The 27,751-nt window shown below is 40.5% G+C and overlaps 1 protein-coding gene across 1 annotated transcript in view; it reads right to left on the reverse strand.

Annotated features, from left to right (window-relative positions):
• The window catches only part of LOC117291143 (dynein heavy chain 1, axonemal-like), a 60,535-nt gene that overhangs the window by 4,109 nt on the left and 28,675 nt on the right, over positions 1 to 27,751 (reverse strand). The window contains exons 38-70 of the mRNA XM_033772686.1: positions 26,437 to 26,577; positions 25,621 to 25,781; positions 25,242 to 25,399; positions 24,764 to 24,937; positions 23,944 to 24,090; positions 23,104 to 23,369; positions 22,540 to 22,736; positions 21,889 to 22,024; positions 20,913 to 21,121; positions 20,182 to 20,353; positions 19,435 to 19,626; positions 19,137 to 19,256; positions 18,597 to 18,773; positions 17,656 to 17,847; positions 16,542 to 16,709; positions 15,821 to 16,144; positions 14,868 to 15,113; positions 14,463 to 14,612; positions 13,767 to 13,927; positions 12,923 to 13,148; positions 12,264 to 12,459; positions 11,974 to 12,125; positions 11,107 to 11,223; positions 10,242 to 10,424; positions 9,536 to 9,739; positions 8,989 to 9,120; positions 6,932 to 7,105; positions 6,299 to 6,478; positions 5,737 to 5,913; positions 4,942 to 5,112; positions 3,781 to 3,911; positions 2,510 to 2,654; positions 173 to 379 (exon numbers count right to left, since the gene is read on the reverse strand). Coding sequence (XP_033628577.1) covers positions 173 to 379; positions 2,510 to 2,654; positions 3,781 to 3,911; positions 4,942 to 5,112; positions 5,737 to 5,913; positions 6,299 to 6,478; positions 6,932 to 7,105; positions 8,989 to 9,120; positions 9,536 to 9,739; positions 10,242 to 10,424; positions 11,107 to 11,223; positions 11,974 to 12,125; positions 12,264 to 12,459; positions 12,923 to 13,148; positions 13,767 to 13,927; positions 14,463 to 14,612; positions 14,868 to 15,113; positions 15,821 to 16,144; positions 16,542 to 16,709; positions 17,656 to 17,847; positions 18,597 to 18,773; positions 19,137 to 19,256; positions 19,435 to 19,626; positions 20,182 to 20,353; positions 20,913 to 21,121; positions 21,889 to 22,024; positions 22,540 to 22,736; positions 23,104 to 23,369; positions 23,944 to 24,090; positions 24,764 to 24,937; positions 25,242 to 25,399; positions 25,621 to 25,781; positions 26,437 to 26,577 — 5,886 coding nt within the window. The remainder of the gene's footprint in view (positions 1 to 172; positions 380 to 2,509; positions 2,655 to 3,780; positions 3,912 to 4,941; positions 5,113 to 5,736; positions 5,914 to 6,298; positions 6,479 to 6,931; positions 7,106 to 8,988; positions 9,121 to 9,535; positions 9,740 to 10,241; positions 10,425 to 11,106; positions 11,224 to 11,973; positions 12,126 to 12,263; positions 12,460 to 12,922; positions 13,149 to 13,766; positions 13,928 to 14,462; positions 14,613 to 14,867; positions 15,114 to 15,820; positions 16,145 to 16,541; positions 16,710 to 17,655; positions 17,848 to 18,596; positions 18,774 to 19,136; positions 19,257 to 19,434; positions 19,627 to 20,181; positions 20,354 to 20,912; positions 21,122 to 21,888; positions 22,025 to 22,539; positions 22,737 to 23,103; positions 23,370 to 23,943; positions 24,091 to 24,763; positions 24,938 to 25,241; positions 25,400 to 25,620; positions 25,782 to 26,436; positions 26,578 to 27,751) is intronic.

Raw genomic sequence — 27,751 nt, forward strand, 5'->3', positions numbered from 1 at the left:
TTCCCACCATTGGTCGATTTCCAGCGCTGTACGAAACACACGCAGGTTCCAGGGAACAGGTGAAGAATTGTTTCTTATTTGAACTGTGCGTCTGCTTATTAAACCATGAACAAACTATGCATTGCTCATAATACTCCAATCGTACAATGAAACGAGCTGGCATTTGACTGACCTTGAAATCAAAGACGATAGTGTCGATAGAGATGATAGCACGTCGGGCGTAGTTCTGCAGGGTACCAGTCAAGAAAGCTTGAGGGAAGAAGAATCCCGAGATCCAGTAGACTGTGGGGATTCCGTTATCGATCCAGTCTTGAAGGAAGTGGATCCTGGCTACCAGGTCTGTCACCCAGGAGGACAGTGGCTTCAGAGATGGGTAGGCCTTGACAAGGGAAGGAAGTACAAGTATCATCATTATTATTCATGGTTCCACCCAGGAGGACAGTGGCTTCAGAGATGGGTAGGCCTTGACAAGGGAAGGAATTACAAGTATCATCATTATTATTCATGGTTCCACCCAGGAGGACAGTGGCTTCAGAGATGGGTAGGCCTTGACAAGGGAAGGAATTACAAGTATCATCATTATTATTCATGGTTCCACCCAGGAGGACAGTGGCTTCAGAGATGGGTAGGCCTTGACAAGGGAAGGAAGTACAAGTGTCATCATTATTATTCATGGTTCCACCCAGGAGGACAGTGGCTTCAGAGATGGGTAGGCCTTGACAAGGGAAGGAATTACAAGTGTCATCATTATTATTCATGGTCCCACCCAGGAGGACAGTGGCTTCAGAGATGGGTAGGCCTTGACAAGGGAAGGAATTACAAGTATCATCATTATTATTCATGGTTCCACCCAGGAGGACAGTGGCTTCAGAGATGGGTAGGCCTTGACAAGGGAAGGAAGTACAAGTGTCATCATTATTATTCATGGTTCCACCCAGGAGGACAGTGGCTTCAGAGATGGGTAGGCCTTGACAAGGGAAGGAATTACAAGTATCATCATTATTATTCATGGTTCCACCCAGGAGGACAGTGGCTTCAGAGATGGGTAGGCCTTGACAAGGGAAGGAATTACAAGTGTCATCATTATTATTCATGGTCCCACCCAGGAGGACAGTGGCTTCAGAGATGGGTAGGCCTTGACAAGGGAAGGAATTACAAGTGTCATCATTATTATTCATGGTTCCACCCAGGAGGACAGTGGCTTCAGAGATGGGTAGGCCTTGACAAGGGAAGGAATTACAAGTATCATCATTATTATTCATGGTTCCACCCAGGAGGACAGTGGCTTCAGAGATGGGTAGGCCTTGACAAGGGAAGGAATTACAAGTGTCATCATTATTATTCATGGTTCCACCCAGGAGGACAGTGGCTTCAGAGATGGGTAGGCCTTGACAAGGGAAGGAATTACAAGTGTCATCATTATTATTCATGGTTCCACCCAGGAGGACAGTGGCTTCAGAGATGGGTAGGCCTTGACAAGGGAAGGAATTACAAGTGTCATCATTATTATTCATGGTCCCACCCAGGAGGACAGTGGCTTCAGAGATGGGTAGGCCTTGACAAGGGAAGGAATTACAAGTGTCATCATTATTATTCATGGTCCCATTTTTAGGAATAACATTCAATACAATACAATACAATTAAACATACTGCAATATAGCGGCTACAAGCCAAAAAGTACAGTTTACAAAAACAGTCATGGAACAATATTAAAAACAATAGCAATATATTCAAAATGCAACATAAATATAAATTTTTAAGGACAAATATAAATTTAATGTACAACCTAAATATAAAAAACAGTTGGATTGAAATACACTCACATAGAATCACCCCCAAGAAATACAATACTATGTTTCATATTTTCTACACAAATTCCAAAAATATGACAAGAAACAAGGCAAGGCAAAGAAACAGTAGCAACTTCATAAAAAGATATTCATAACAACAAATCAGGGAATGAATGGAAAACACATCAAAATTTGGTCAATATACAAAGGAACAATGGACATTAGAATTATAAGTTCGATGTGCACAGTAAAAGTGGGCCAACTTTATTGCCAATCAATCTTTTTTTTACGCACACTAATCTATCCACACTACTCTATTCTCCAGGGGCAACCTCGGGGAGTAATGGCCGGCCTGTTCACACCTGGATTACTCTACCCTTGATCTACCCCAGCAAATGGGCATACCATGGGAGAAACAGCCACCCTGCATGCTCTAGAGAAGGGGCAAGTGGTAGAACCCTGGGGGATTCTTGAAACTTGCAATCGGAACCCTCTTGGAATAGAGACCTAGGCGGGGACAGTGAGAAAGTGCCGATAACCATGGGGTAAAGTAACTCACAGGGCCTCCCCGGGGCTGTATTCCACAGTTTCAAAAGGGCTCATGTCAGCCGAATATGTAAAACCACAAATATAGATAGATAGATAGATAGATATAGATAGATAGATTGAAAGATCAAACTTTATGGGTAATTAAATTTAACGAACATTGTTGCACGTACCTTTGCAGCCCATAGTTCAGGCACCATGTTGATGTACATACTATTAGACATAGTTTCCAGTTCCTGTGAGAGAACCACCAGACCCTTAAGGGCTTTGAGGAGCTCCTGCAGAGTCCGATGAATCACCTCCAATAGACGATTGTATCTGCAGCAAGTAAAACACAAGCAACGTTAAGATTTGTGGATACAGTCATTGTAGGGTGCTTAAGGAGAAGTGGGTATCTACATGATGGCAAGACTACAGAATGTGAATGTGGGAACCACAAACAATGAAGCAATTTGTTGTGATGCCTAGATCGGCAATCAAAAAAAGTGTCAAAGACTAGCCTTCACAGTTGATGTATCTCAACATATGCATGAAATAACAACCCTGTGAAAATTTGAGCACAATCGATCATCGAAGTTGCGAGATAATAATGAAAGAAAAAACACCCTTGTCACACGAAAATGTGTGCGTTTAGATGGTTGATTTCGAGACCTCAAGTTCTAAATCTGAGGTCTCGAAATCAAATTCATGGAAAATTACTTCTTTCTCAAAAACTATGGCACTTCAGAGGGAGCCGTTTCTCACAATGTTTTATACCATCAACCTCTCCCCATTACTCGTCACCAAGAAAGGTTTTATGCTAACAATTATTTTGAGTAATTACCAATAGTGTCCACTGCCTTTAAGCAGAAATGATTGCTTAACAGTTGTCTGCTGAGCAGAAATGAGCAGGATTACCAGTCACAACTTGTACATGTGACATGTTATTTTGGCTGGACCTCATTCTGGTAAGCATAATTTTGTTGTGCTAAGCTACTTTTTGTGCTTAAGCAGCTCAATGAAATTGGGCCCTGTGCACAGCAATAGACTTAGGTAACTGAGATTTCCTTGTTGACAGTGACCTGTTGGTCCAAACTGTTGTAACATACTGGAGTCCTGAGAGTGCATGCCTTGGAATAGAAAGATATCTACCCGTCGTTTATATGTCAAGCTTAGCACCATGTAGAAATTGTAAAATTAATATAATCTAGCTGAGAGGAGACAACTTCTTGAAAGAAAGTGATGGTTCTGAGACGAACCAGAGGTGTGATGAGTCTCGACGATCATCAACGGTAAATCAAAATCAAGGATTGAGGTTCCAAGTTGATTTATTTCCGCTCATTTACAAAAAAACTTGTTGTTGTAATGCATTGGTTAAAGGTTATAGATTCAAAAAGCAAAGTAGAGATATAACAGTGATCTAGCTGTAGCCATTATTTGGCAAAATCTTGACTCTGTTACTGACCTTACGACCTCTTGGATGAGAACAGTATTCATGGACTCTTCGTACATCACAGGGTGTTTCTTAGTCACCATGGCGATATCGATGGGCTTCGGAACATGCTCCAGAATGTTCTTGGCTGATTCTTCAATCACCTACAATTTCAAAAAGAAGAAGCAGGGATGAGACGGGGGCTACGTCTAAACCTCAGCTTAGGCTCCGTCTCTCCTGGCCTTAAAGCTTTATTTGATTATTATTATTATTATTATTATTATTATTATTATTATTATTATTATTATTATTATTATTATTATTATTTCATTTTATCACAGCATGCAAAAGAAAGATCTCATTTTCCTTTGTGCCGGTAACTCCTCGAGCCGGGCTACGTCCCGTTGCCTTAGATCTCAAGGGTCTTTCTCAGGATCCTCGCTGTTCCCAAAAGCGCTGCCTTCTGTAATAGATCTACCCTCACATTTGTCCCTATTTCATCTAGATGTTTTATTTATTTATTCAATCACAACAAACAATTAAAACAAAATACAATACAAGGCAAAATAAAGAACTATAAAACCAAACAGAAACAACAAAGCAAAACATAATTACAGACCCAGCATAAAACGGACTGAACGGTAAAATACAAAAACAAATTATGATGACACGAGGGCAGCTTGAACAATGAACAATGAGTGTATGAGGGAGACAGCAAGTACAATAATTTAATGTTGAAAACACCATGCAAAATGTACACTGCTCATAAATTGAAAGAGCCCAAGCCCTAGCTGCGATTTATGAACAAGGCTATTGACATTAATGTGTAGATAGATAGATAGATAGATAGATAGTGTATTTTCTTTTTAAATTGTTACTGGTACTTGCCAAGGAAATACATTTTAAGCTCAAGAGCATCACGAACTTTGGTTCCGATCAAGGCCCAATTTATACAGACAATTTTGCCTACAAACAATTATCAGGAGACACTGGGAGATGGTGCATGTGACATGGAATTTTTCTGGTTACCTTAATCTGCTAAGCTTAATTTTGTTGTGCTTAGCTTCTTTTTTTGTGTAGCTTAAGCAGCTCTATGATACTGGTCCCAGGTTTGACCAAGGTTACTAAGTTAAAATCTAGATACTCGTTAAAAATAGACTTTTGACGGAATTAAAAAGAACGAATTTGACAAACCTCTTCCCTGGATCGGCCGGCTCCCGTGGCTGTCTTTGGCTGTAGGAGCAGGATGCTAGACAGGAGAGTGAAGGTCTCATTCTGGGCAAAGGTGATGTTAGCGTTGTCGTGAAGACCAAATATTTCTGGCGTGTCGTTGATGGGTAGGCTCTTGATGTAGGACATGTATCCCTGTTGGTCAGAGAGGCGAAGAAGGGGAAACGTCTTAAGTGAGAATGTTTACAACTTGAGATTAAGAGTCAAGTTTCATTCAAAGATAGGTCACACATACAATAAACTGCATTTTTACCCATGAGGAAAATAATCTGTCGCTATAAACTTCAGACTGATATGTTTTACTCTTTGAAAAAAAGTAGAACAGTTGGTTTGAATCGGGTCCTAGAGGTGGAAGGCAAGGAAAGTTGTTTAATTTTTTATTTTTGTATGCAAGTCGCCAGACACACAAAGCCTGAAGGCCACTTCAAGGTGTGGGCTACAATTTTTCTTCTTTTCAGAGGCCGTTGCCACCTACTACTAGGGCTGAAACAGGGTTACCCTTTAAACAGTCCATACGGATGTAGGCTTGGGTATCATCAATCCGAAGTCTGGCCGGTAGAGCAGAAAGCACTACCTCCCCAATTTTACGTAGTGTGTCACGACCTCGAACCCACACTCTGCTGATCAAACACCAGAGCTTGAATCGGGTGCTCTTAATCGCTCGGCCATGACACGCGACAAAGGAGTTAACACTGCTACACCAACCCGACCCAATGACTTGAGTAATACGTGGTGGCTGGAGGTTGTTCCATGACTTACATTGTGGTCCATAGCAGTAGGGATCTGCCTGTAGATGGCAGAGACAGAGTAGCTGTACTCCTCCTGTAGTACGACCTCGCTGTAGAAATCATTCAAGATATTCATGATGCAGCGTCGGTCACGGTCGTCCGTTACGCGGCCACCGTAGTTGATGTGACCTGCCGTGTACGTTAAAACCTAACAATTGGAAACAAGAAAGAAAAGAAAAAAAATCTTCAAATTTTTGTTTCTTTTAGCTCAAGTGGGCAAACTCAGTTTTCCAGTGGTAAGACATCTGGGCCCAATTTCATAAAGCTGTTTAGCAGAAAATACTGCTCACAGAATTTCTTTGCTAAGCAAAAAAGTAGTGGGGAACCAGTTGCATAAATGTTTACTTCATGGAATGTTGGCTGATAACCTGTTTTTGCTGAGCAAGATTTTCCTGGGGTTAGCAGGTTTTGGTGCTTACAAACTTTATAAAATTTCTGTTCTACAATGGTCAAATGTCATGGGTCCGAATCCAACAAAAGTTTATATGCCTGTGGATTTTTTTCACAGGATGGTTTTGTTTTTCTAGACTCACCTTGAAAGGTATCTCTTCGTATTCCATCAGGAACATTTTGAGCTGACTGATGCAGATACGTAGATCTCCCGTCGTGAACTCGTACGGGATATTGAACCCTAGAGGGCCAAACTTACGTCTCTCGACCACCGAGGCGTGGAACAGGGTTAGAGAGAGCATCAGACTCTTAAACTCATGGACCTAAATGAGAAACATCAAGACATGATATTAGAAAACAGAATAATAATATACACACATAACATGGTTTGAGGGTGAACAGTTGCTATAAGCTCCCCTAGAAGTTGACAAGCTAGTTGACAAGAAACTAGTTTGTCAACTTCCAATACCGAGGGGAGACTGTTCACTCGAAATAAACCATGTTATATTTGTTCTTCTATACTTCATACATGTTCATTTACTGATACAATATTATTCAGAGCAAGGGATCATGACGACTGTAAAATAACAAGCATCCAGGATAAGTTTTTGTGTTATGCGTTGGATGTCGCAAGGGCGATATTCGCACTTGTGTACAACAACCAGGAACAGTTCCACAATCGTTAAGCACATGACAAATAGACTGTGAACAACACTCGGCCATGGTACCCTACAACTGCCATCCGCCAACCATGAAAGAAACTCTGTTGCACTCACCTTCCCTGTGCATGAGTTGAGAAACTCATCGCTAAGGCTGGTGTAGGATTGCATGAGGTTAGCCTTGATACCTTTAGGAGGCTCGATGGTCATCTTGGAACTATTCTGAAGGATAGCAACGGGGAACTTTGGACTTGGCATACTGGTCAGCCACAGACGGAAATCACGATGGACCTGGGTAGGAAGTATTCCATTATCAAGGTTAGGACGATGAGGAATTACGAGTTATTGGAGTAAAAACAAACTAAGAAGTAAGCAGTAAACACAAACTAAGAAGTAAGCAGTAAACACAAACTAAGAAGAATGTAGTAAATACAAACCAAGAAATCTCAGTAGGATGTGAAACTTTGCATGGTGGAGATACAATCTAGTAAGGTTTGCAGTAACACCATGTACATGAGTAGGATGTGAAACTTTGCATGGTGGAGATACAATCTAGTAAGGTTTGCAGTAACACCATGTACATGAGTAGGATGTGAAACTTTGCATGGTGGAGATACAATCTAGTAAGGTTTGCAGTAACACCATGCACATGAGTAGGATGTGAAACTTTGCATGGTGGAGATACAATCTAGTAAGGTTTGCAGTAACACCATGTACATGAGTAGGATGTGAAACTTTGCATGGTGGAGAAACAATCTAGTAAGGTTTGCAGTAACACCATGTACATGAGTAGGATGTGAAACTTTGCATGGTGGAGATAAAATCTAGTAAGGTTTGCAGTAACAACATGTACATGAGTAGGATGTGAAACTGTGCATGGTGGAGATACAATCTAGTAAGGTTTGCAGTAACACCATGTACATGAGTAGGATTTTAAACTGTGCATGGTGGAGATACAATCTAGTAAGGTTTGCAGTAACACCATGCACATGAGTAGGATGTGAAACTTTGCATGGTGGAGAAACAATCTAGTAAGGTTTGTAGTAACACCATGTACATGAGTAGGATTTTAAACTTTGCATGGTGGAGATACAATCTAGTAAGGTTTGCAGTAACACCATGCACATGAGTAGGATGTGAAACTTTACATGGTGGAGATACAATCTAGTAAGGTTTGCAGTAACACCATGCACATGAGTAGGATTTTAAACTGTGCATGGTGGAGACACAATCTAGTAAGGTTTGCAATAACACCATGTACATGAGTAGGATGTGAAACTTTGCATGATGGAGAAACAATCTAGTAAGGTTTGTGGTAACACCATGTACATGAGTAGGATTTGAAACTTTGCATGGTGGAGATACAATATAGTAAGGTTTGTAGTAACACCATGTACATGAGTAGGATGTGAAACTTTGCATGATGGAGAAACAATCTAGTAAGGTTTGTAGTAACACCATGTTCATGAGTAGGATTGGAAACTTTGCATGGTGTGAGTAAATAATCAGGTAAGGTTTGCGGTAGCACCATGTACATGAGTAGGATTTGAAACTTTGCATGGTGGAGATACAATCTAGTAAGGTTTGCAGTAACAACATGTACATGAGTAGGATTGGAAACTTTGCATGATGGAGATACAATCTAGTAAGGTTTGCAGTAACAACATGTACATGAGTAGGATTGGAAACTTTGCATGGTGTGAGTAATAATCAGGTAAGGTTTGCGGTAGCACCATGTGTAAATCTCTTTTGAGAAGTGTTGGTTCTGAAAAGAACCGGTGGTTGCAACTCAAAGTTTTGATCATTATGCTGTGATTATCTTCAGTAGGATGCTAGACTCTGTTGCTGGATGCTGCTTAAGTATTGCCTTGGATAATAACAATTTGAGCTTGGCTCAATGTTGTGAGAAGGCGGGAACAGGAAGAGGATAAGCCGGGCTTAGCTTGGTGAGGCGTGTAGGCTAGAGCTAGGACTAAATCCCAAACTGAAACCTACTGGGAGTGGGTTAGAAATTTCAGATTGGATCAGTTGGAAAGTCAGCTTTGAACTTATGTTTGCCTTAAACTGTATTCATTTCTACAATTTTTATTTGCAATTTCTAAAAAATAAAGGAACTATTTTACAGCTTAAAATGAACAGTTTTAACAAAGGGCACTACTCAGGTGAAGTGTTACCTTATCAGGATCGATGTTCTCAATAAGTCTCTCCAGCGAGGGCATCCAGCTCGGAGACAGATGACAATTCTGGAAGAAGACCCACTTTCCTCGATCCATGGCACTCCTCATCATGGCTTCAGCACGAGGACCCTGAAAATACAAAGACAAGATGGATTAAGAAAGAGATACGACGAAGTAGAGCCAAAGTTAAAATCAAACACAAATAGTTATTTCTTAAATCAGTCTCCTGACGATGACTAGAGCAAGCTAGTCGAAAAGTTGAGACCAATTAAGAGCTTTCTCTGTGGCAGTGAGGTTAAAAACAAAAAAGTCCCCTCGATCCACTGGGAACCTTTTTTCACTTTTTTAGTATTTTTTTCTTCTTCTGGAATGTTGTATCTATCTGATGAGGTGTGATGCTCATCACAGCACTGCAATCTATATGAAATAGTATGGAAACATCGACTGCTATGAGGGGCACAGTTAAAATTATAGGCCCAAGGTGATGTCAAAACCATACCCATGGTTTTGATTTCTTATTCCTGATTCATACAAAATTATTTACCTGGCCCTGTCCGAGTGATATCGACGACAACTTCTTGGAGAATCTCATCTCTTCTGCAAATTTATAGAGATCAGCGGCAGGGTCAGTACCCGTTGAGAGGACAAAGACTAAAGGAGTGGTTGGAGAGGATTCCTTGTAGGCGATGGCAAGGTCTGCTGTCTGAGGCTCGATGAAACGCTGGCCCAGATGGTTAGAAACAAAGTCCTGTAAATAAAAAGATGTCAAGACCAAGTGAAAATGTGGTTGATGGTGTGTGGTGGCTGAGTGGTCAAGCGCACTGGACTCAAACTCTGGTGTTTCTGATCAGCAGAGTGTGGATTGATCGGCAGAGTCTCGGTCTTGACACTTGTGTCTTTAACCATTATTGCTTCGTCCTTTGGATGTGATGGGAGCTGTTGGTTGTGTATGCTCGTAAACAACTCAATAACACTTATCCCTATTAGAGAAAGGGTTTGACTCAGTGTTTCTGGCAGTGGTTGCTGAATGTGATGCTGCTACATAATTGAGTCTCCAGGCAATGAACTTTGCTCTGGAAGGGCCACAGCAATTTTCCTCTGCTGGTAATAAGGGGCACTCCATGGGGAAAATGAAAGTTTGTATTGGCACTTAGCAGAGGGCACCACAGCAAAAGCACAGGGCACCACCGTGATTGCTGTAGGTGCCGAGAGTTATTTTGAGGCCTGGGTCTCCTTCACAAAGCACTCACCTGCATAGCATTAGTGACTTTATCCGCTCGGATACACTTCAGGACAAGAAGTTTCTGGAAGTCATCAAGCTCCGTCTTCCATTCACCGGGGAGGTCTTCTCGATGGGGCTCGATGCTGTCAAAGATTCTCTGGAAGCCGTCGATGTGACCGGAGAACTTCTCAGCAAATACTGAAAACTTGGGCTGTAGGTAAAGATACGGGAAAAGGGTAAGTTAGTATAGCCATTCTACCTCCATACACAGGGGAAATATCTGAGATGGAATAGCGTTTCTATGGAATGCTACATGGAGAGAGTTTGAGGATCAACGGACAAGTGTCTCTTAGGCTGTGTCTGAACTGGCATCTACAGTTACGGCTATGGCTAGATTCTGCGTCATCATGCGTTGAGGTATAGGACATCCTTATAGCAACACCCTTAGCAATTGTAGATGTAGCCGCCAATTGTAGATGTAGCCGCCAATTGTAGATGTAGCCGCCAATTTTAGATGTAGCCGCCAATTTAGCCGGCCTTAAACCAAACTACAATAAGAGCCTTAAATTTGCTCGAAAGGTTAGTGGGCTAGTGGCTCTAGAATGAAAAAAAAATAATGGGTCCGAATCCCACCTGAGTAATATGCCTGTGGATAGTACTAAGTATACAGTGCTTAATGCACATCGGTGTATTAATAGGTAAAACACAAATTTTACATAAAAATTAAACAAATAGCAAATGGCTCCAAATACTTGTTTGTCCCAAAACCCACAAAACCAATACCAAAAACAAGACCACAGAGATGATGAGATGTTGTTTTTTATGTAGAGATCTTGGACTGAAAAATCTTGCATGTATTTATTTATTTTCATAAATGAAAATGTTTTACTCACCAGTGCTGCCAGCGACAGTATTTCTTTCCAAGCTCTCTCAGATAGCCACTTTGGTGCTGGGTTGATCAGCTCTTTGGGTATAGATGTACCACCTGAAAGCAGGAAGCGCCATTCCTCCTGCAGAGAACAAACATTAAACATAACATTTATTCGTACATGTTGTCTGACGAAAGACGGTCGATCTTAATGACACATTAAAGAGAGACTATGAGGTCAAATTTGGTTTTGTGATTCACTCATTTTTCCAAGAGATAGAACAAACCCTAAAACATTTCTACAAAAAATGTGAAATTCATTCCTGAATGTTTATGAAATACACTCAAAGTAGCATTCAATCTGACCCTCTTGACTGGCAAAATTCCTCTATGGAATGTACAGAACAATTTGTTGTTGATGTCCGATGATGTCATGTTTCAAATTTCATCACTTAATCACTGTAACTTGCAAGCCTGAGGAAAGCCTGAGGAAATGTTTGCTTGTGAACCAGAAGCACGGGTGTTAACCCCTACTCTTCCACTGTAAGTGTTCTGGGTTCCCTTACATGCACTACCAATCCATATACACAGGACCTACGACTCAAACCTGGTTCATACTTCATGCGAATGCGAAGCAAATTTGATGTCTCTCTTTCCGCAGCGATATTCGCAAGTTAGTTGAGCAGAGTTGAACTGCTGCAAATTATTTGTTGCGAATCTGTGACATCAACAATCGCTTTGCATTCGCATTCGCAGGAAGTATGAACTTGGCTTTAATGTCTGGGACTCAAACCCACACTTTGCTGATAAGAAAGGCCATGCAGAGCATGAGTCAGGTGCTCTAAACCACTCGGCCACGACGCGCCATAAAATAATCTACCATCTAACTTACCATGTCAATCTTGCCGTCGTTCTGCATGATGCGTACACACAGCAAGAAGGCAAACATGAGCTTGTGTTTCTCAAACAAACTACGGCACACGTTGCTGTAGAGACTGTAGGTGAAGTACTCATTGATGTTGATGATTCTCTGAGGTAGATTATCTGAGTAATCAATAAAAATTATACAAGATTATCTAATTTATAGATTAAAATGATTCAAGATTATCTGAGTGATTGATAAAACTGATCTGTAAGAGTATTTGACAGAGAACACCACTAAAACTAAGAGAAGTTACTTACCCGCACGCTCCGAGTTTGCTATCCCGGCCAGGAAAATCCTGACGAACCACTCCAGTGAGTATTGGTACATTGGATCCACATTGGCCAGGTCTGTAGTGCAGAAGAATAACAGCTGAGTACGAACAGCTACGGGGATGTACTGAGATCGAGTCTCATCAATCTCACGCTCAGTCTTTTCAGCGACGATGACTTTGGCCTGGAAGATGGAAGAAGGAGACATGGAATAGTCAAAGAAAATTGTATAACAGGCTGTACTGATGCCTTGCGCAATGCCCAACGCATTTACACATACAAATAAATCAGATACAGCACCACCACACTAACATTGTGGGTTCCAATCCTACCAAGTTAACCACTGATTGCACAATGAATAGAATTAAAATTGTCGTCTAGTTAATACTGAATCACAATTTTTTGGATTTGTGCAATTCATATAATCATAAACAATACACTAATGTTTGTGATTCAGTTACTAGACAAAAATACTTATTCTAGTCATTGTAAAATCAGTGGTTAGCTAGGTAGGATTCACACCCATAACCTTGTGATTGCAAATCCGGCAGTCTAAACCATTGGACCACGGTGGCCAGGGTGTGAATGGGTGCGAATGTAGACACCAATCTTGTCTCCGCGTGACCTGCACGAAGGGGTCAACGTACCTGGATTTCATGAGCTTTTATCTTAGATGCCTCCAGTGTCTTGATGAGATCGACGTCATCCACGGGGTTCCCTTCCGAAGCGCTCAGCCTTTCAAGGATCTTGTCTTCAATCTCCTTCAGTTCTTGCTTCATCTTAGCATTGCTGATGATCAGTTGGTTCTTGGCTTCCTCCAAGTCGGGTCTCTCCTCTGCCACGACGCGGGCCAAGAGCTGGTCCTCAAGACCACTGGAAAGGGGAGGGAGAGACAAATCATTGTGTCAGGCCAGAAATTATGTTTGTCTTTGTTTAGAACTGGGCCCAATTTCATGGCCCTGCTTACTGTTGAATTATGCGCTTACGATCACATACTCCGCTTACTGTGCAAGGGCCTGGTTTCTCCGCCAGGTAAAAGCAAAGAAAGCCTAGTTACATAGAGTACACATGCCCAGAAACAAAAATATTCCCCGCAAACACACTGTAAGTGACGATTCTTTGCTTGCGGTAAGCAGAGCCATGAAACTGGGCAGAACCCGTTCGATCCACCACCAGTAAACCTTTCCCAGTTTTCACAGATATTGCTAATGCCACCTTTCCTGAAGACAAGACAATTCACATTACTATATTCAAATTAATATACTAAAATTACTCAATGGGCCGACAGCGTATTAGCGCACTAAATTCAAGTTCTGCTGCCTGAGTCATCGGCTCGACACTTGTGTCTTGAACAAGACATTTAACTATGTTCCTTGCTGTTGATATTCTTACTTATGGAATTTGCAGAGTAATTAAGTAAACTAAAATAAAAAGGCATACAAAATGGATATCCAATGTTCTAGCATCTCCTTCAAGATGTTGATGCGTTACCTTGGCGACAGGGTGAAGTTGACCAGTGTGACCTTAGTGGAGACCTCTGGAGTGTAGTGAGGGTTGGGAAGCTTGGTAGTGATGTAGAACTTGAAGTCTTCATGGTATGGGATGATGGCGTCACCAAGCTTGATGACAGTGCTGCCTTGCTGCTTAAAGGTCTAAGGAAAACCAAGATTTCAAGCGATTATAGATGTTTATAGCGTGATGCTAAATCTTTGCCAGGTAACCCAGGTTCTACCACAATTAGGTATGTGGATTCTCATCAAACCAAAAAGGGATCAGACTGTTCTTCACTCAGAATCTGGAAAACGATTCATGCATGAATCATTTCTCAGATTTCTGAGCGATTGTGTCCCTTCGCCAATGCTGCGTGCAAAGATGCGGTTGGTACCCACTGTCACCTTGCTAAACATGGACTTTCACATCTTACTTTTATTGTGTCTTTTGTATAATTTTGCTTGTAAATCTGCATTACGTTGAAAAAAAATCAAAAATCTTTGAGACTACCTTAAAACCATCACATCACATTGATATATCATGGCTGACATTTTGGTTCTCTTCACATTATTGCTATTTTCACTATTTCTGAAAAGTGCCTGATTTTGACATTGAAGCATCAAATATTTAAAACCAAACAGTTAAATGCACCAAGTGGAAGAGGTTAAAAGGAATAAATGTTTTTTGTTTTATTACCTGTCTGAGAAGAATTGGTTCCAGTGCGGGGTCAAGCTCCTCAGCAACATTCTCCAGCAGACAAGGTTTTCCGAATCGGACAGCATTCTCCAAGCTACGTAGGAAGTCACGATCTGTCAGTTTCACAACGTCAAGACCATTGTCTTTTTCCTGTCATGATCAATTAACAATAATAAAATATGAAAGTCTTCCATCTGGACAGGATATTGAGAATAAAATCGTGTATTAAGTGTTCAAAGTATGTTTATTGAATTTTGTAAATTACACAAACTCTTTAACAAGTATGATTAATTAACTTTTTGTATACTTATGACCTTTCAAGAAAAATGGATTGTCGCTTGCATTTCAAACTTATATTTTTGAAAGATGAAAGTGGAAAGATGATAATAATAAATATCTACTCACAAATGTTTTGATCCACTTGTTAGCTTGTCCCTGAGGGTCAATGAAGAGCGGCCAGCGTTGTGAGAACTGGACGATCACACCGTTCTCAATACTCAGGTTGTCCCTAGGTAGACCAGCGATCTGCCAGGAGCGGATCTTTACCGGGTCTCCAAAGGCATTGATGAAGGAGGGATCGGCGGTGTGAGGAACATTCAACTCCGGGAATTTCTTGACCCATTCCTCGGATAAGGACGCACGGTATTCACCCTGAATCGCAAAGGAAAAGGTTGCAGTCACTTTGTTAGGGATATTTTATTAAAAGAACACTTTAATAAAGATATTATACAGAAAATTCTACTGAAGACAATCAAGCCATACTAATCCAAATAATGAGTTGTTAACAACCAGTTCTATTTTCAGATAAAGCCCACAATTTCACAGGTTTGATGTTTCATGTATTGACCCCTTGCACGCCCGTCACGTCACATGCGGTGACTGGTGCCACGCTCACCATGTTGGTGGGCAAGTTAGGTTTACGTGTATTAAGGCCGCGTCGCCTAAAATGCGAACTTCACTGCATAACGCACAGCATACTCTATGCATTGAGTTAAATATGAAAACGCACAGTGAAATTGCCCACCAGTATGGCGCATTAAAGATTTTTCTGATGATGACGTCAGGTGAAATGGGTCAATATGGTTAATCACATGAACACTGTCTGCGATTATTTTGTTATCTCTACCGATCCCGTATTGTAACTGGAGCCAATTTCACAAAGAGCTAAGATTGTTCTTAAGTGTGAATGAAACTTAATTTCTAAGCAAAGAGTGATGTCACGACACAAATCACTATGGTAATACTGACAACTCTAATTAAGATGAATCTTAGTGCTTTGTGAATTCAACCCCTGTGTTTAGTGCAACTTTAATGACTGTCAAACTGCTTAGGAAATAAATTTGTTGAACCACACTTACGGTAAATGGTCCAAGATACGCGACATATCCAGCCGACACCAGCACGTCACCCACAATGCTCTTAATAACCGACTCCAGTCTGTCCACGGACTCCTGCCAGCGTCCCTTTTCGTCGGCCAGACCGCCGATCAGCTTATCTGCCCTCTCCAGTCGGGCCTCACAGAGGGCGCACTTGTGCTCGAGTTCTTCCTTCTTGGCTACGCAGTCCTCGTACTTGGCCTGGAGGGTTGCGATACCTTCCTCGACCTCGCGTAGCTTGGCCTTTGCTTCGTCCAGCTGGCGTTGTGTCTCCGCCAAGTCTTCGGTGGCGATGCGTAAACGTTCCTGGTAATTGCAATTGAATCATAGTTTATCATCTCCGGAAACTGGTTGATTATGCCTTCAAGCATTTATTAGTTGAAGTACAACAACTTTTGTTAAAAAGTAGTTTGTGTTATTTCAACTCAAGATTAACGTTTCAGATAATAATCAAGGAAGAGGCCTCAATTCGGTAAAGCTATAAATAAGCAGAAAATACTGCATAGCAAATTTCCTTGCTGAGCAACAAACTTCTGGGCATCAGTTGCAACAAGGTTAACTTCATGAAATTTTGGCTGGTTATCTGTAAGTAAGATTTTTTTGTGCTTAGCAAGTTTTAATGCTTACAGGCTTTATGAAACTGGACCCTGCTCGTGAATTTACGACAATTAGAAAATACACAAATTTGAAATGTTCAACTTACTCTTTTAGGGGCCACCCCTTTGGCGACAAAGTGGTACTTGTGCATGGCTCGACACCATTGGCAGATTGAGGTACAGGCTTTAGAAGCCTTTGCAATGGCTGCTGGCTGGAACTCTTCATTGTCTATGAACGGCTGAATCTTCACAATGACAGAATCGGGAATGTTGTCCTGTCGAGAGAATTTGAAAATGAGATAAGGTAAGTATAGAACAGGCCTGGAAGTTCAAAGAGGCCATGGACTCTGTTGCTGCCTTGGTCTTTTCAGAACATAGAAGTCTCCCACATTCTGAAAATCCATTCCGCAGTAATAGGGTAGCAAGACAAGTTCTCAAAAGAACATAATCTACCCAGCAAGTAGATATACACACAGGGTTTATTTTGTGATTGTTGCTGTTGTTACCATTTTAATCATTGTCCTTTTTCTGTTAGTTCTTTAATTTTTTCTTTATTATTTTTTTGTGCGCTTGTGTTCATTTTATTGAATGGTTGCAATATAAATCAATAAATGATTATGATATTGTTACTCCTGACGATGACTAGAGGTCATCTGCGTCCCTGCTTTTAATTATCTTTCTGTTTTTGTCTTAATGTTCTAAATGTCTTTATAGATTTATTGTAAATAATTTTAGATTTTAATATATGGCCAGGGATATTGGAATTGAAGGCCTTCAGGCTACAGTTTTTAGGTAAACTTTTTTAATTCCAGGCATATGTTCCTGGCTTTTGTTTTGTTCTGAATATGTTTGTACTTTGTATGTGTTTTTATGCCGAAAAAATAATAATAATAATAATAATAATAGAGTAAGCTAGTCGAAACGTTGATGAGACCAATCCAAGAACTGTCTCCGCAGTAGTGCAGTTAATTACGATCCTATAGGCTAAAGTAGTAGTCCCAGCCAATGTTTTATACCTTCAGCCCGGGTAGTAGTTAAAATCAGGCAGTTCTTTTCAGAACTGGGAGGTCTCCCGAACATCCGATAAATCTACTCCACGGTAGTAGAAGAAAGACGGTTCTCTAAAGAACAAACTCTACCTGACAAGTAGATACACACGTGATGATACCGCAAACCAAATATATAAATACTAGTACTGCAAACCAAATATACAATATCTACCTTATCGAACGTAAACAAACTCTCTAAGAATTTGCCGGGATCCTGCAGTAGAGCTTTGCCTGGCTCCCAGTAGTCGTCAACCTTCTTGCCTGGTTGGTCACCGGCCACTTTCTTGGGTTTGACGTTACGCATGATACAGACAGCTTCAATTGTCATGCGTACACCGGCCGGGGGACGCTGCATAGCACGTACCTACAAATGGAAAATGATAGAGCATGTTTAACTTTAAAATTACATGATGTATAAAACCATACACCTTATGCGATGAAAGAAGGCGTGTCAAATTCAGAAAATGAGTGTAGAAATCATTTATCACCCAGACGACAATTTTAACGAGCTGCCTATATAAGCAAAAGAATTGGCTAAGTAAAACGAAAAAAAGAGAAGGTTATGCACCAAAACAACACCTGCGCCCTGCTGACAGTGAGCAAAGAATCAGCACTTACAAAAGCAGGGCAATACGCACTTATGTATAAAGCATATTTCACATCTTATCGCATTACTAGGGGCTTTTCGCTTTAGCAAAGAAATTTGGTGGTTGTCCTGTAAGCGAAGATTGGTCATTGAAAGCGCAAAATTCAGCAATAGACCGTATTGAATAACCCCTTTTTGCTATGAAAAGTGGCCATCTTGTAGAGCAAACCATATGCGCGTCCAAATGCATACATCATCAAAGCCCGCAGCACGCATGACATTCCTGGTTTGATTTCTACGGCACATGCACGCACACACGCACGCACAAAAGCTATCTTGTAGGTCAGATATTTGAGCCTGATGTGCTGTAACTGGTTTCCCTTGCTTAAGTTACCCATTTTGGGTAATAAAAAAAGCTCTTTTGATGAACGGGTGAAATATTCACACAGTGACATGAACCTCTTGCAAGTGCTATGAAAAAAAAAATCATGAACATGATCTTTATCACCATGTAACAATCTACTTACCTCCACTACATCATTCCTGTTGAGCGATTTCAAACTAGCGAGGGCAGCATCCAATGCTGGCAGAGCCTCGTTCAAGTCTCGCTGAGCGCTGTCAGCAATCTCTTTAGTCTCTCTAGCCTTGGCCACAGCCTGTTGCTCCTCCTTCTGTACTATCTCTTTGGTTTCATTGGCTACAATCTGTTGAATATTCATTAGGTATAATTGCATTATACATTCATGTTAACAAGGGTATCTTGGCCACAGCCTGTGGCTCCTCCTTCTGTACTATCTCTTTGGTTTCATTGGCTACAATCTGTTGAATAATCATCAGGTATACATGCATTATACATTTATTTTAATAAGGGTATTTGACCACAGCCTGTTGCTCCTCCTTCTGTACTATCTCCTTGGTTTCATTGGCTACAATCTGTTGAATATTCATCAAGACATGCATTGGGCATAAATAGTGGTATCTAATTGGCCACAGCTTGTTCTCCTCTATTTGTTGAGTATTCATTAGGTGTACCTCAAGGGGATGCAACTTTTTTTTTATTCACTTACCGTATCCTTGGAGATCTTCTCCATAGTGACCACCGTCTCCCTGGACGCCTCTTCCAGCATGGGTTGCATCGTCTCTAACTCTTCCTGCATCCGTGCAACATCATCAGCAGTTGCCAGGAGCTAGAAGCGACAAGTTACAATTTATATTTTTAAAATGATTTCAAAGAAAAGGCTTATACATTGGGTTGTTCAGCATTAGTTTGATTTTTCAAACAATAAGAGTGGTTTCTTATTTAGTACTCATATCCGTCACTACCCATCCATACCCCATTATTGAACACCAGACGACAACACCTACCTTATCCAGACCTGTCTTGGTCCTGTTCTTGGCCGTCTTAAGCTCCATCTTCTTGAGTGTGAGTAGCTTAGAGAAGATGCCTAGAAGCTCCAGGTAGCTGGTAGGGGTGACGTAGTTGTGACGAGACAGTTCCGCTAGGAACAGGGTGGATTTGGCGGCTACGGATTGATGGAGGGTCACGCACATATTGACCTGGTAGTTGTGGGTTGGAGGATGGAAAATTAAATAGGAGTAGTAATGAAAATGGTAGTTATAAGGAAAATCACTGTTTCAGAAAAAAAATCGTCTGTGTTTAGTTTGTTTTACCATCTTTGTTCTGTTTCCATCTGAAGCACTTACATTTTTTTTTTCCAAATCAAATTTATTTCTTCTTACTATGACAGGCATAAGATTGCATAAGTCAGGAAATACCTGTACACTCTAAAACGAACACTAAAAGCAAGGTCAAGTGCACACTTTTAGTTGACCCGTGATTGACCACCAACTTGAAAAGTACATTGCAATGACATATTCACTCAACGCCGCATTCGGAAGCCTAGTCAAACCATTGGTAACATCGTATTCAACATTTTCATTGCCTTTACCGTTATCGCTACTGTGTCAAAAGCTGGTTCCAAATGGTCGACCACAGTAGTCAACCTATGGTTGACCAGTCTGGGTTCGAGTCAAAATAGTCGACCTTTAGTTAACTATGGTGCACACTCAAATTTGCTCCAAAGTATAATCTGTTTGATTAAAGTAGCTTACCAGTCCGGTGATGATTTCTTCTCCTTCATCTAGATCCGGTATATCATTTAGGAAGCTCTCAGCGACGGAGCACAGGGCTTCATTCGGCCACTCACTGAACCAGTCTATGGTGCAGCAGTTGACTAAGGATGGAAACTGTCTCAGGCGGGCTCGGAAAACTTCACCAATCGGACTGAAGGAAAGGAATTGTGGTCATAAAGTTAATAGGCCATTGCAATGCCTCAATTCTAACCCTCCTACTATTACACTCATATATATCACCCACATGGTTTGAATGCTAGATGCATTTTGTAGTGGTCTGGAATGTGATACCTACGGACTACAAAGCTTTTCTGTGCACAACTATTCTACCCTACACAACCCCTGCAATTGAATGATTTTGAAGGGTTGATCAACTCACTGGAAAATGTTACAGACAGTAGAAAGTTAAATAGAAAATAAAACCACCAGCAAGGAAAATACCACAAGGCGCTTCACAACCAGCAAGATTGTAATAAATTATTCAAACGGTTTACGTCAAGCAAATTTCAAATGCGAAGTCCACTTAACAAGGGATTCTTTGCTTACACAGACAGCCCAGAAATTTTGCACTAGCACAGTAAGCAGAGAATGGGGATTGTCAGCACAGAAATTTGGGGTAAGCAGAGTCATGAATTTCAACTCAATCCGAAATATGTCATTTGTAAGATGGTAGAGCGCCAATAAAACAGCGACAGACATTTATTTCTCACCTCATGCACAATACTGTATGCGTGTTCTGCTTAACCTGCTTTGTGTAAGCTGAGAACAGGTTAGCCTTTGTTGCCTGCAGTCCAGCATCTAGAACTATCGGCTTCATGGCGTTGTAGATTGTATCTAGCTCGTCAAACCCGTAGATGTTTGGGACGTCTCCGGAATTCAAAATGTTATTGATGTCTTCAAGGAAAGATTCGGCTTTAATCTGCAATCAAGAAGTTGGTTAAAACAATTACACATAGATTTGCAAAAATAGACATCGAAGCTGTGTCCACAGACATTCCCTGAAATAATGATCTTTCTGCACTCTAAACCTAGACCTCTAAATGGGTTAGCAACTTTTTGAAGGGTCTACAGACAATCTGCAAAGTGATGATCATTCTGAACTCTAAACCTGATTCAAGTTGGAGTTTCATGCAGAGTCAGTACAAGGCCTGCATATCTTCATTCTACGCACTAAACCTGATAAAAATTTGAAGGGTAAAGCAGAGTTACCACACAATCTGCAGATGTTCATTCTGGATACTCAACCCGATGTAAATTAGGGTTACAAGAAGAGCCTGCACACAATCTACAGATTTTTATTCTGAACACAGTAAACCTGATATAAATTGGAATTGTCTAAGGAGTAGATGATCATTCTGCACACTGAACCTGGTGTACAAATTGGAGCTATCAGCAGAGTCTGCTGATGTGTATGATTCAAAATCGTCTTTAACTGTCTGCAGACAATCAGCAACGCTTATTCTGCACACCAATCCAATATAAATTAGAGAGGCATAGTCTGCATATAATCTGCAGACATTCATTCTGCATAACAGACCCAATTTAAGTTTGAGTTACATGTAGTCTTCGCACGATCTGCAGATCTTCATTCTACACACTGAACCTGTTATAAGTTGGAATGGTCTGCAGAGCATGCAGACAATGTAAGTGTTCATTCTGTACACCATCCGACACAAACTGCATTACCTGTGTATCACAGAACAAGAAGACTGTAGGCTTTCCCTCCAGCCCGGCTGCTAACATGACTTTCTTCAAGTCCTCTCTCCACTCATTCACACCGTAGTTCTTGGACAACTCGATCTGGAATAGGTCGTACTCAGCCCTGGAATTCAGAAGAAAATAAAAACTTCTTTTAAAAACTGAGACAAAAGGCTAAAAACTATACTTCTCAGCTTGGTCTTAAGGAATTCTGACATACATAATGTTACGTTTTTTTCTCCAAATTGAAAGATGGAGTTCAAATGACCGTCCTTCCTTTGCAACCACCATTTTATCTTAAGTTTTACCAGAACTTTGCTGCAAACAATAAAAGGGTTTCTATACAGTTGGTATGTGACTCTGAAAATTAATGGCAATAAAAACTTTACTTTGGAAGTACTATGGTTGTGAAATAAGATATCACTTTTTATTCCCCAAAATTTTAATCTAAGCAGAAATGCTTCTCAGATAATGTATTCCAATTGCAGATGTTTCTTCCTGCGTGGACCTAACTGCTCAAGATTTCTCACTTGCCCATTTTGAAATGAAATTTCCACAGGTAAGTTTTAAGGTATATATCTACAACTATGTAAACTGAAACCATGAGTTCCAATCGTATACAATCCATTTAGGCCTTACATGTGAGCTGCCAATCTTGTGAGACTCTGACGTCCGCTACCCCCGACACCAAGCAGCAGTGCATTCCCTAGAGGCTGCCTAATGATACGACTGATGCGACACACATGCTTGGTTGCATCCATGAAGAGAACCAGCTTCATCTGGGCTGTGTTGACCTGGTTGAAGTCATCGAGGTACTCCGTCATCACTTGGACCATCTGTGAAAGTAGAGAAATAGTCCAAAAGACTGTGTTTCAAAGTTCTGAGTCAACCAATCTGGACCTAATTTAGTAACGCTGTTTAACAGAAAATGCTGCTTAGCAAAAATGGATGAGGCACAAGTGGCAACATTCATAGAATGTTGGCTGGTACCCCATTTCTGCTAAGCAAGATTTTTCTCTGCGTAGCAAGTCTTTTGTGCTTACAGCTTTATGAAATTGAGCCCTGATGAGCTATGTGGCCATAATGTTGGAAGTCTCCCAATTTTCAATGACTGAAAAATATTATGCATGTGACGATAAAACTGTCACTGGCTCAAAAAAAATAAAAAATTACTACCTCCAAAAGGTAAGTTTTCTGACATACCTTTGAGTGATCCTCAATGAATGCATACTGCTTGTTATCAACGTTTGCAACCATGAAGTCACCGTATAAGATGGTATCATTGGGGAGGACTTCCTCTGGCTTGGCGCCAAACTCCGATTTCATCTTGCCTCGCATGAGCTCCTCAAACCACTCCCTGTCCTCGGCGTTGACGAGACGGTCCTGGAAGATACGACAGCTCTCGTGGTACCAGAGACGAAGGAGGCCGTTAACGTCCTCTATCTTGTTGCCGTTTCCCATCAGGATGCCTGAAAAGTTGCAGTTACATTAACGCTATCTACTAGACTTTTATATTTTCATTTGTCATTTTCATTTCATTTCATTTCATTGATTAATTCTGGTTGTGAAGCCAAGTACTCTCAGAAAAGCAAACTTAATCACAGTACTAGCCAAGAACCCAATGGAGAGAAGACGAGGAAGGAAGTTTCAGTTTTACATGTGGGAGGAAGCCCTGGCAAGCAGTCCCTTATTAGTTTTTTGTACAAAGCTTTTGTCGGAGTGAAACACCTCTTTGGTGATAGTGTTTTATTTCAATGTTGTCTTTCTCCTAGGCAGCCCATCTTTTGTTCTGTCTGTTGCTCCCTGTGTATTCTTTTTCCACAATTTATGATATATAATAGGGGGCAGAGTTTATATTTGTATACACTTTTATTTATGGTCCTAAAATTTGTATATTTTTGCATGTATTGTGATATGCCTGAATAAAGTATTGTTATTCTTATTATTAAAGCTTTGAATTTGGGGTAACAGCACAAGCTACACCGCCACGTCATCGTGCATTGAAAGGCATACTTGCAACAAGAGCAAACACCGAGGACAAACCTTGGAAGATCTTGGAGAGGTCACGGAGGTTGAAGGTGTAGTGACTCTTGGCTGGAGTAGGTAGGAGCTGAGTAGTGATGGTCTCGTATACATCAATGGTAGTGTTAACGATTTTAGCGCAGTACTCCTGAATGGGAGGGTTTTGAGCTACATTTGCAAAAGATAAAAGAAAATGGAGAAAATTATACAGAAGCTGTACCTCTATGGGTGTCGTTGCTGAGCAGTTTCATGCACCAGACTCAAGTTCTGCGCCCAGTTTCATAGAGCTGCTTGGGCACAACAAGTAGCTAAGCACAACAAATTATGCTTACCAGAATATGGTTATCAGCCAAACTATCATGTCACATGTATAAGATGTGACTGGTATCCTGCTCATTTCTGCTTAGCAGAATATTGTTAAGCAATATGTTCTGCTTAAAAAGCTATATGACATCAGGCCCTGGTATTGTCAAGAGTGCGGGTTTGGGTCCCTGTCATGACACTTGTGTCTCTAAGTATGACACTTGACCATTATTGCTTGTCTTTTAGATGGGACCCTTGTGTTGTGCAATGCATGTTAAAGAACCCAGTACACTTATCAATAAAAGACAGGGTTTGCCTTGGCACTTTTCAGGTGTCTTGAGCAAAAGTGACACTTCTAGTGCTGATTTTTTTTTTCAAAGGTTCATAACAGACTTCTAGAGGACTGGACAGTTTTAAAAGGAAATAACTCTTTAAAAACAAAAAGATTTTTGTACAATTCCTTTTACAAAAAAAAAAAAAAAAAAAAAGAAAATGAAAAATGGTATGCAGCAATGAGGTGAGAGCCTCCCAGTCTTACCGAGCCAACTACTCAGGATCGTTCCAAAGATGCGGAACTTGCTGGTGTGTTCCATCTCGCAGAATGACAACACGTTGAAATGTCTCATGAGTCTAGATGTGACTGGGTTACGTCCACCACCTGGAGGTCCCATTGCACACAGGAAGTTGATGTCTACAAGCTCACGGAAAGCACCTAGATCAAGGAGAAAGAGAGATTCTAGTAATCAAGAACCTTCTTAGCCTGAGCATCTGACGTCACACTTCAAGGCTCATGAATTACGCCAGAAACCTGCATTGAGCCTATGTCAAGTTTCATGAGCTAACTTTTCCTTGTGAATCATAACCCTTAAAAGACCATTAATTTCTGTATAATTTTCAATATGTGCCCAGACATGGCAAACTTTGTAGGGGTTTTTAGTAATTTTTTTTCAAGAACAATGTCTTGAAAAAAAAAAAAGACTTTGCTGCGTACATCTCTTGTCTCTTAGTCTGCTTACCGATCTGTTTCCTGTCGTACCAACCCTTGTGATCCATCCACTGCCTAATAAGCTCAATGGGAGGTTGGGCACCATACACCTCCAACCCAGGCATGTTCAGATCGTCAATGAACAAGATAAAGTATTTGCCAAGAGGAGGACCAAATACACCTTTACGTCTGAAACGACAAAAATAAATCAATTAATAAACCCCGAGAGAAACTGACTGGTTAAACTTGAACCAATGACTTTGGGATCAACATGCTGGCTGGAACCAAATGATGTGGTTTTTAATAAACTTTTTATATGTCCTTATATGTTATTAAAAACTTAAGGCATAGTCCTAACTCAAGATAAGACTAGTCATAATTCTTTGTGAAATCCACCCAAAAACTCCTACCTTTTGTCCAGTTTACTGTCGATGAGGTCCTGGGTTTGGTTGGCGCTGGTCCGAGCTGAGAAGCTGATGAAGTTAGAGATATAATCCTTTGGCATACTCTTGATCAGTTTATCCGAGATAGTTAGAGTCTTTCCTGTTCCGGTGTTACCAACAGTCAAAACCTAACAGGGATAAAAAAATAAACGATAGGTAAGAATCGGGGATGAATATTTTGGGTTTCTTTATGCAAGTTTGCCCCAAACAAGGCTAAAAGCCGCTCTTGGTAAGGGCTACAAGAAGAAAACATTTTTAGATGAAAATAACTCAGGGGAGCTGAAGCTACATGTAGGAATGTATATAACAGTTTTAATTCATACTAGTATAAACCTGTTGCATTTGGCATCACTTGACCCAAATAGCGCCCTCACTGAGCTCAATTATAATTCATCATAGCCTGAGAGTCTTGGGCGATAACTACATACACACAGGCACGTTTCCTTTGTCTGACCTTAGCAATGGAAGCCAATGCAGGACTGTTATTAGCAGTCAGAAAGCAACAGGTTCTTGTGTATATCCTTGTGGTGTTGGAGTTTATTTGGAATGATGCAAGTGACCAACTCAGGGGTTGAGAGTTTGACAAGATTTGACTTGGAGACTCTTTAGACCTACATGCCTTGAACTTTGCTCTTGATGGGGCACAGCAGTTTTCCTCTGGGGCACTTATATGAGGAAAATGTAAGTTTGTATTGGAACCTTGCAGGGGGCACCACAGCAAAAGCACAGGGGACCAGGGCAATTGCTATTGGGGCAGTGGGTTACTTTGAGGCCTAGACCTACCCGCTTCTTATTGAGGAGTAACATCTCAATGAGGTGTGATCCACGGACAGTGTCCGCAGTGGGTACGATGATGTCCGAGTAACGCATCTCAGGAGTGATTTTACACTCGCTCAATCCGTACATCCAGTCTAGCCATCGGACCTAAAATAAAATAACCACCCAAATAATTTTTTTTAGATGGATCTTGCATAAGAGGTATTAAACAAATTTGTTACATTTTCTGTGAGAACCAAGTATTTGTGAGTGAAACATGTTATTAATGAAACAAACCAAATATAAGCTTTAAAGCCATTGGACCCTTTCGGTTCAGAAAAAAAAAAAAAGTTCACAGATTTACAAATAACTTACAGGGTTTACAGAAGGCAATGGTGAAAGACTTCTCTGGAAATATTATTCCATGAAATGCTATACTTTTTGAGAAAACAGTAAAACAATATAAATTCTCGTTAGCGAGAATTACGACTTTATTTTAAACACATGTCATGACACGGCGAAACGCGCGGAAACAAGGGTGTGTTTTTCCATTGTTTTCTCCTGACTCCGATAACCGATTGAGCCTAAATTTTCACAGGTTTGTTATTTCATATAGAAGTTGTTGTACACAAAGTGTGGGCCTTGGACAACACTGTTTACCGAACAGGTCCAATGGCTTTAAACAAGCTTCAAACAAGCCTGGATTTACATCTTTGAGAAGAGGGCAAGCCCATTATAATTTTGCAAAGGGGACTTCTTTTAGAAGGCCAAGACCTGTTGCCTTGTGTAATACCAGGCCTGTTAACAATTATAAATGGGTAACAATATATGTTACCAAAATGTACAAAACAATCACATAAAAAACATTGGCAATGTTCAGATAAACATCATCAAAAAATGCAAATAATATAAGTTAAGTAATAGTATGTAAATAATTGCAAACATCTATGATGAATCTAACATGAAAAACAGGTTTCCATCAAATAAACCTTTCAGAGAAAAACATGAACAATGCCAACAGCAAGACAAACAAAATAACATAAATAAAAGCTTTCATACTCATTATTAGATCTTTTCAAAAAGACAAATACAATCAAAGATAAATATTAATCAACTCATTTATTTTAAAATGAAAGCAATTGAAACCATCATGCATTATAAAAACAACGTAAATAGAAACAAATTACAATATCAAATTGCCTCCTCCTTATAAAGGTTTGGCATTATTAAAAATTGTTCAACAGAATTTTTATTGAAAATCTTTTGATTTTGGTGTTAGGGTTTTATAACAACTTGAATAGGGACAATTCTAGGTTGCGGTTGGTCCCAACACAAATACCCT

Source organism: Asterias rubens, chromosome 6 (assembly GCF_902459465.1).
Source record: "Asterias rubens chromosome 6, eAstRub1.3, whole genome shotgun sequence".
Classification (NCBI taxonomy): domain Eukaryota; kingdom Metazoa; phylum Echinodermata; class Asteroidea; order Forcipulatida; family Asteriidae; genus Asterias; species Asterias rubens.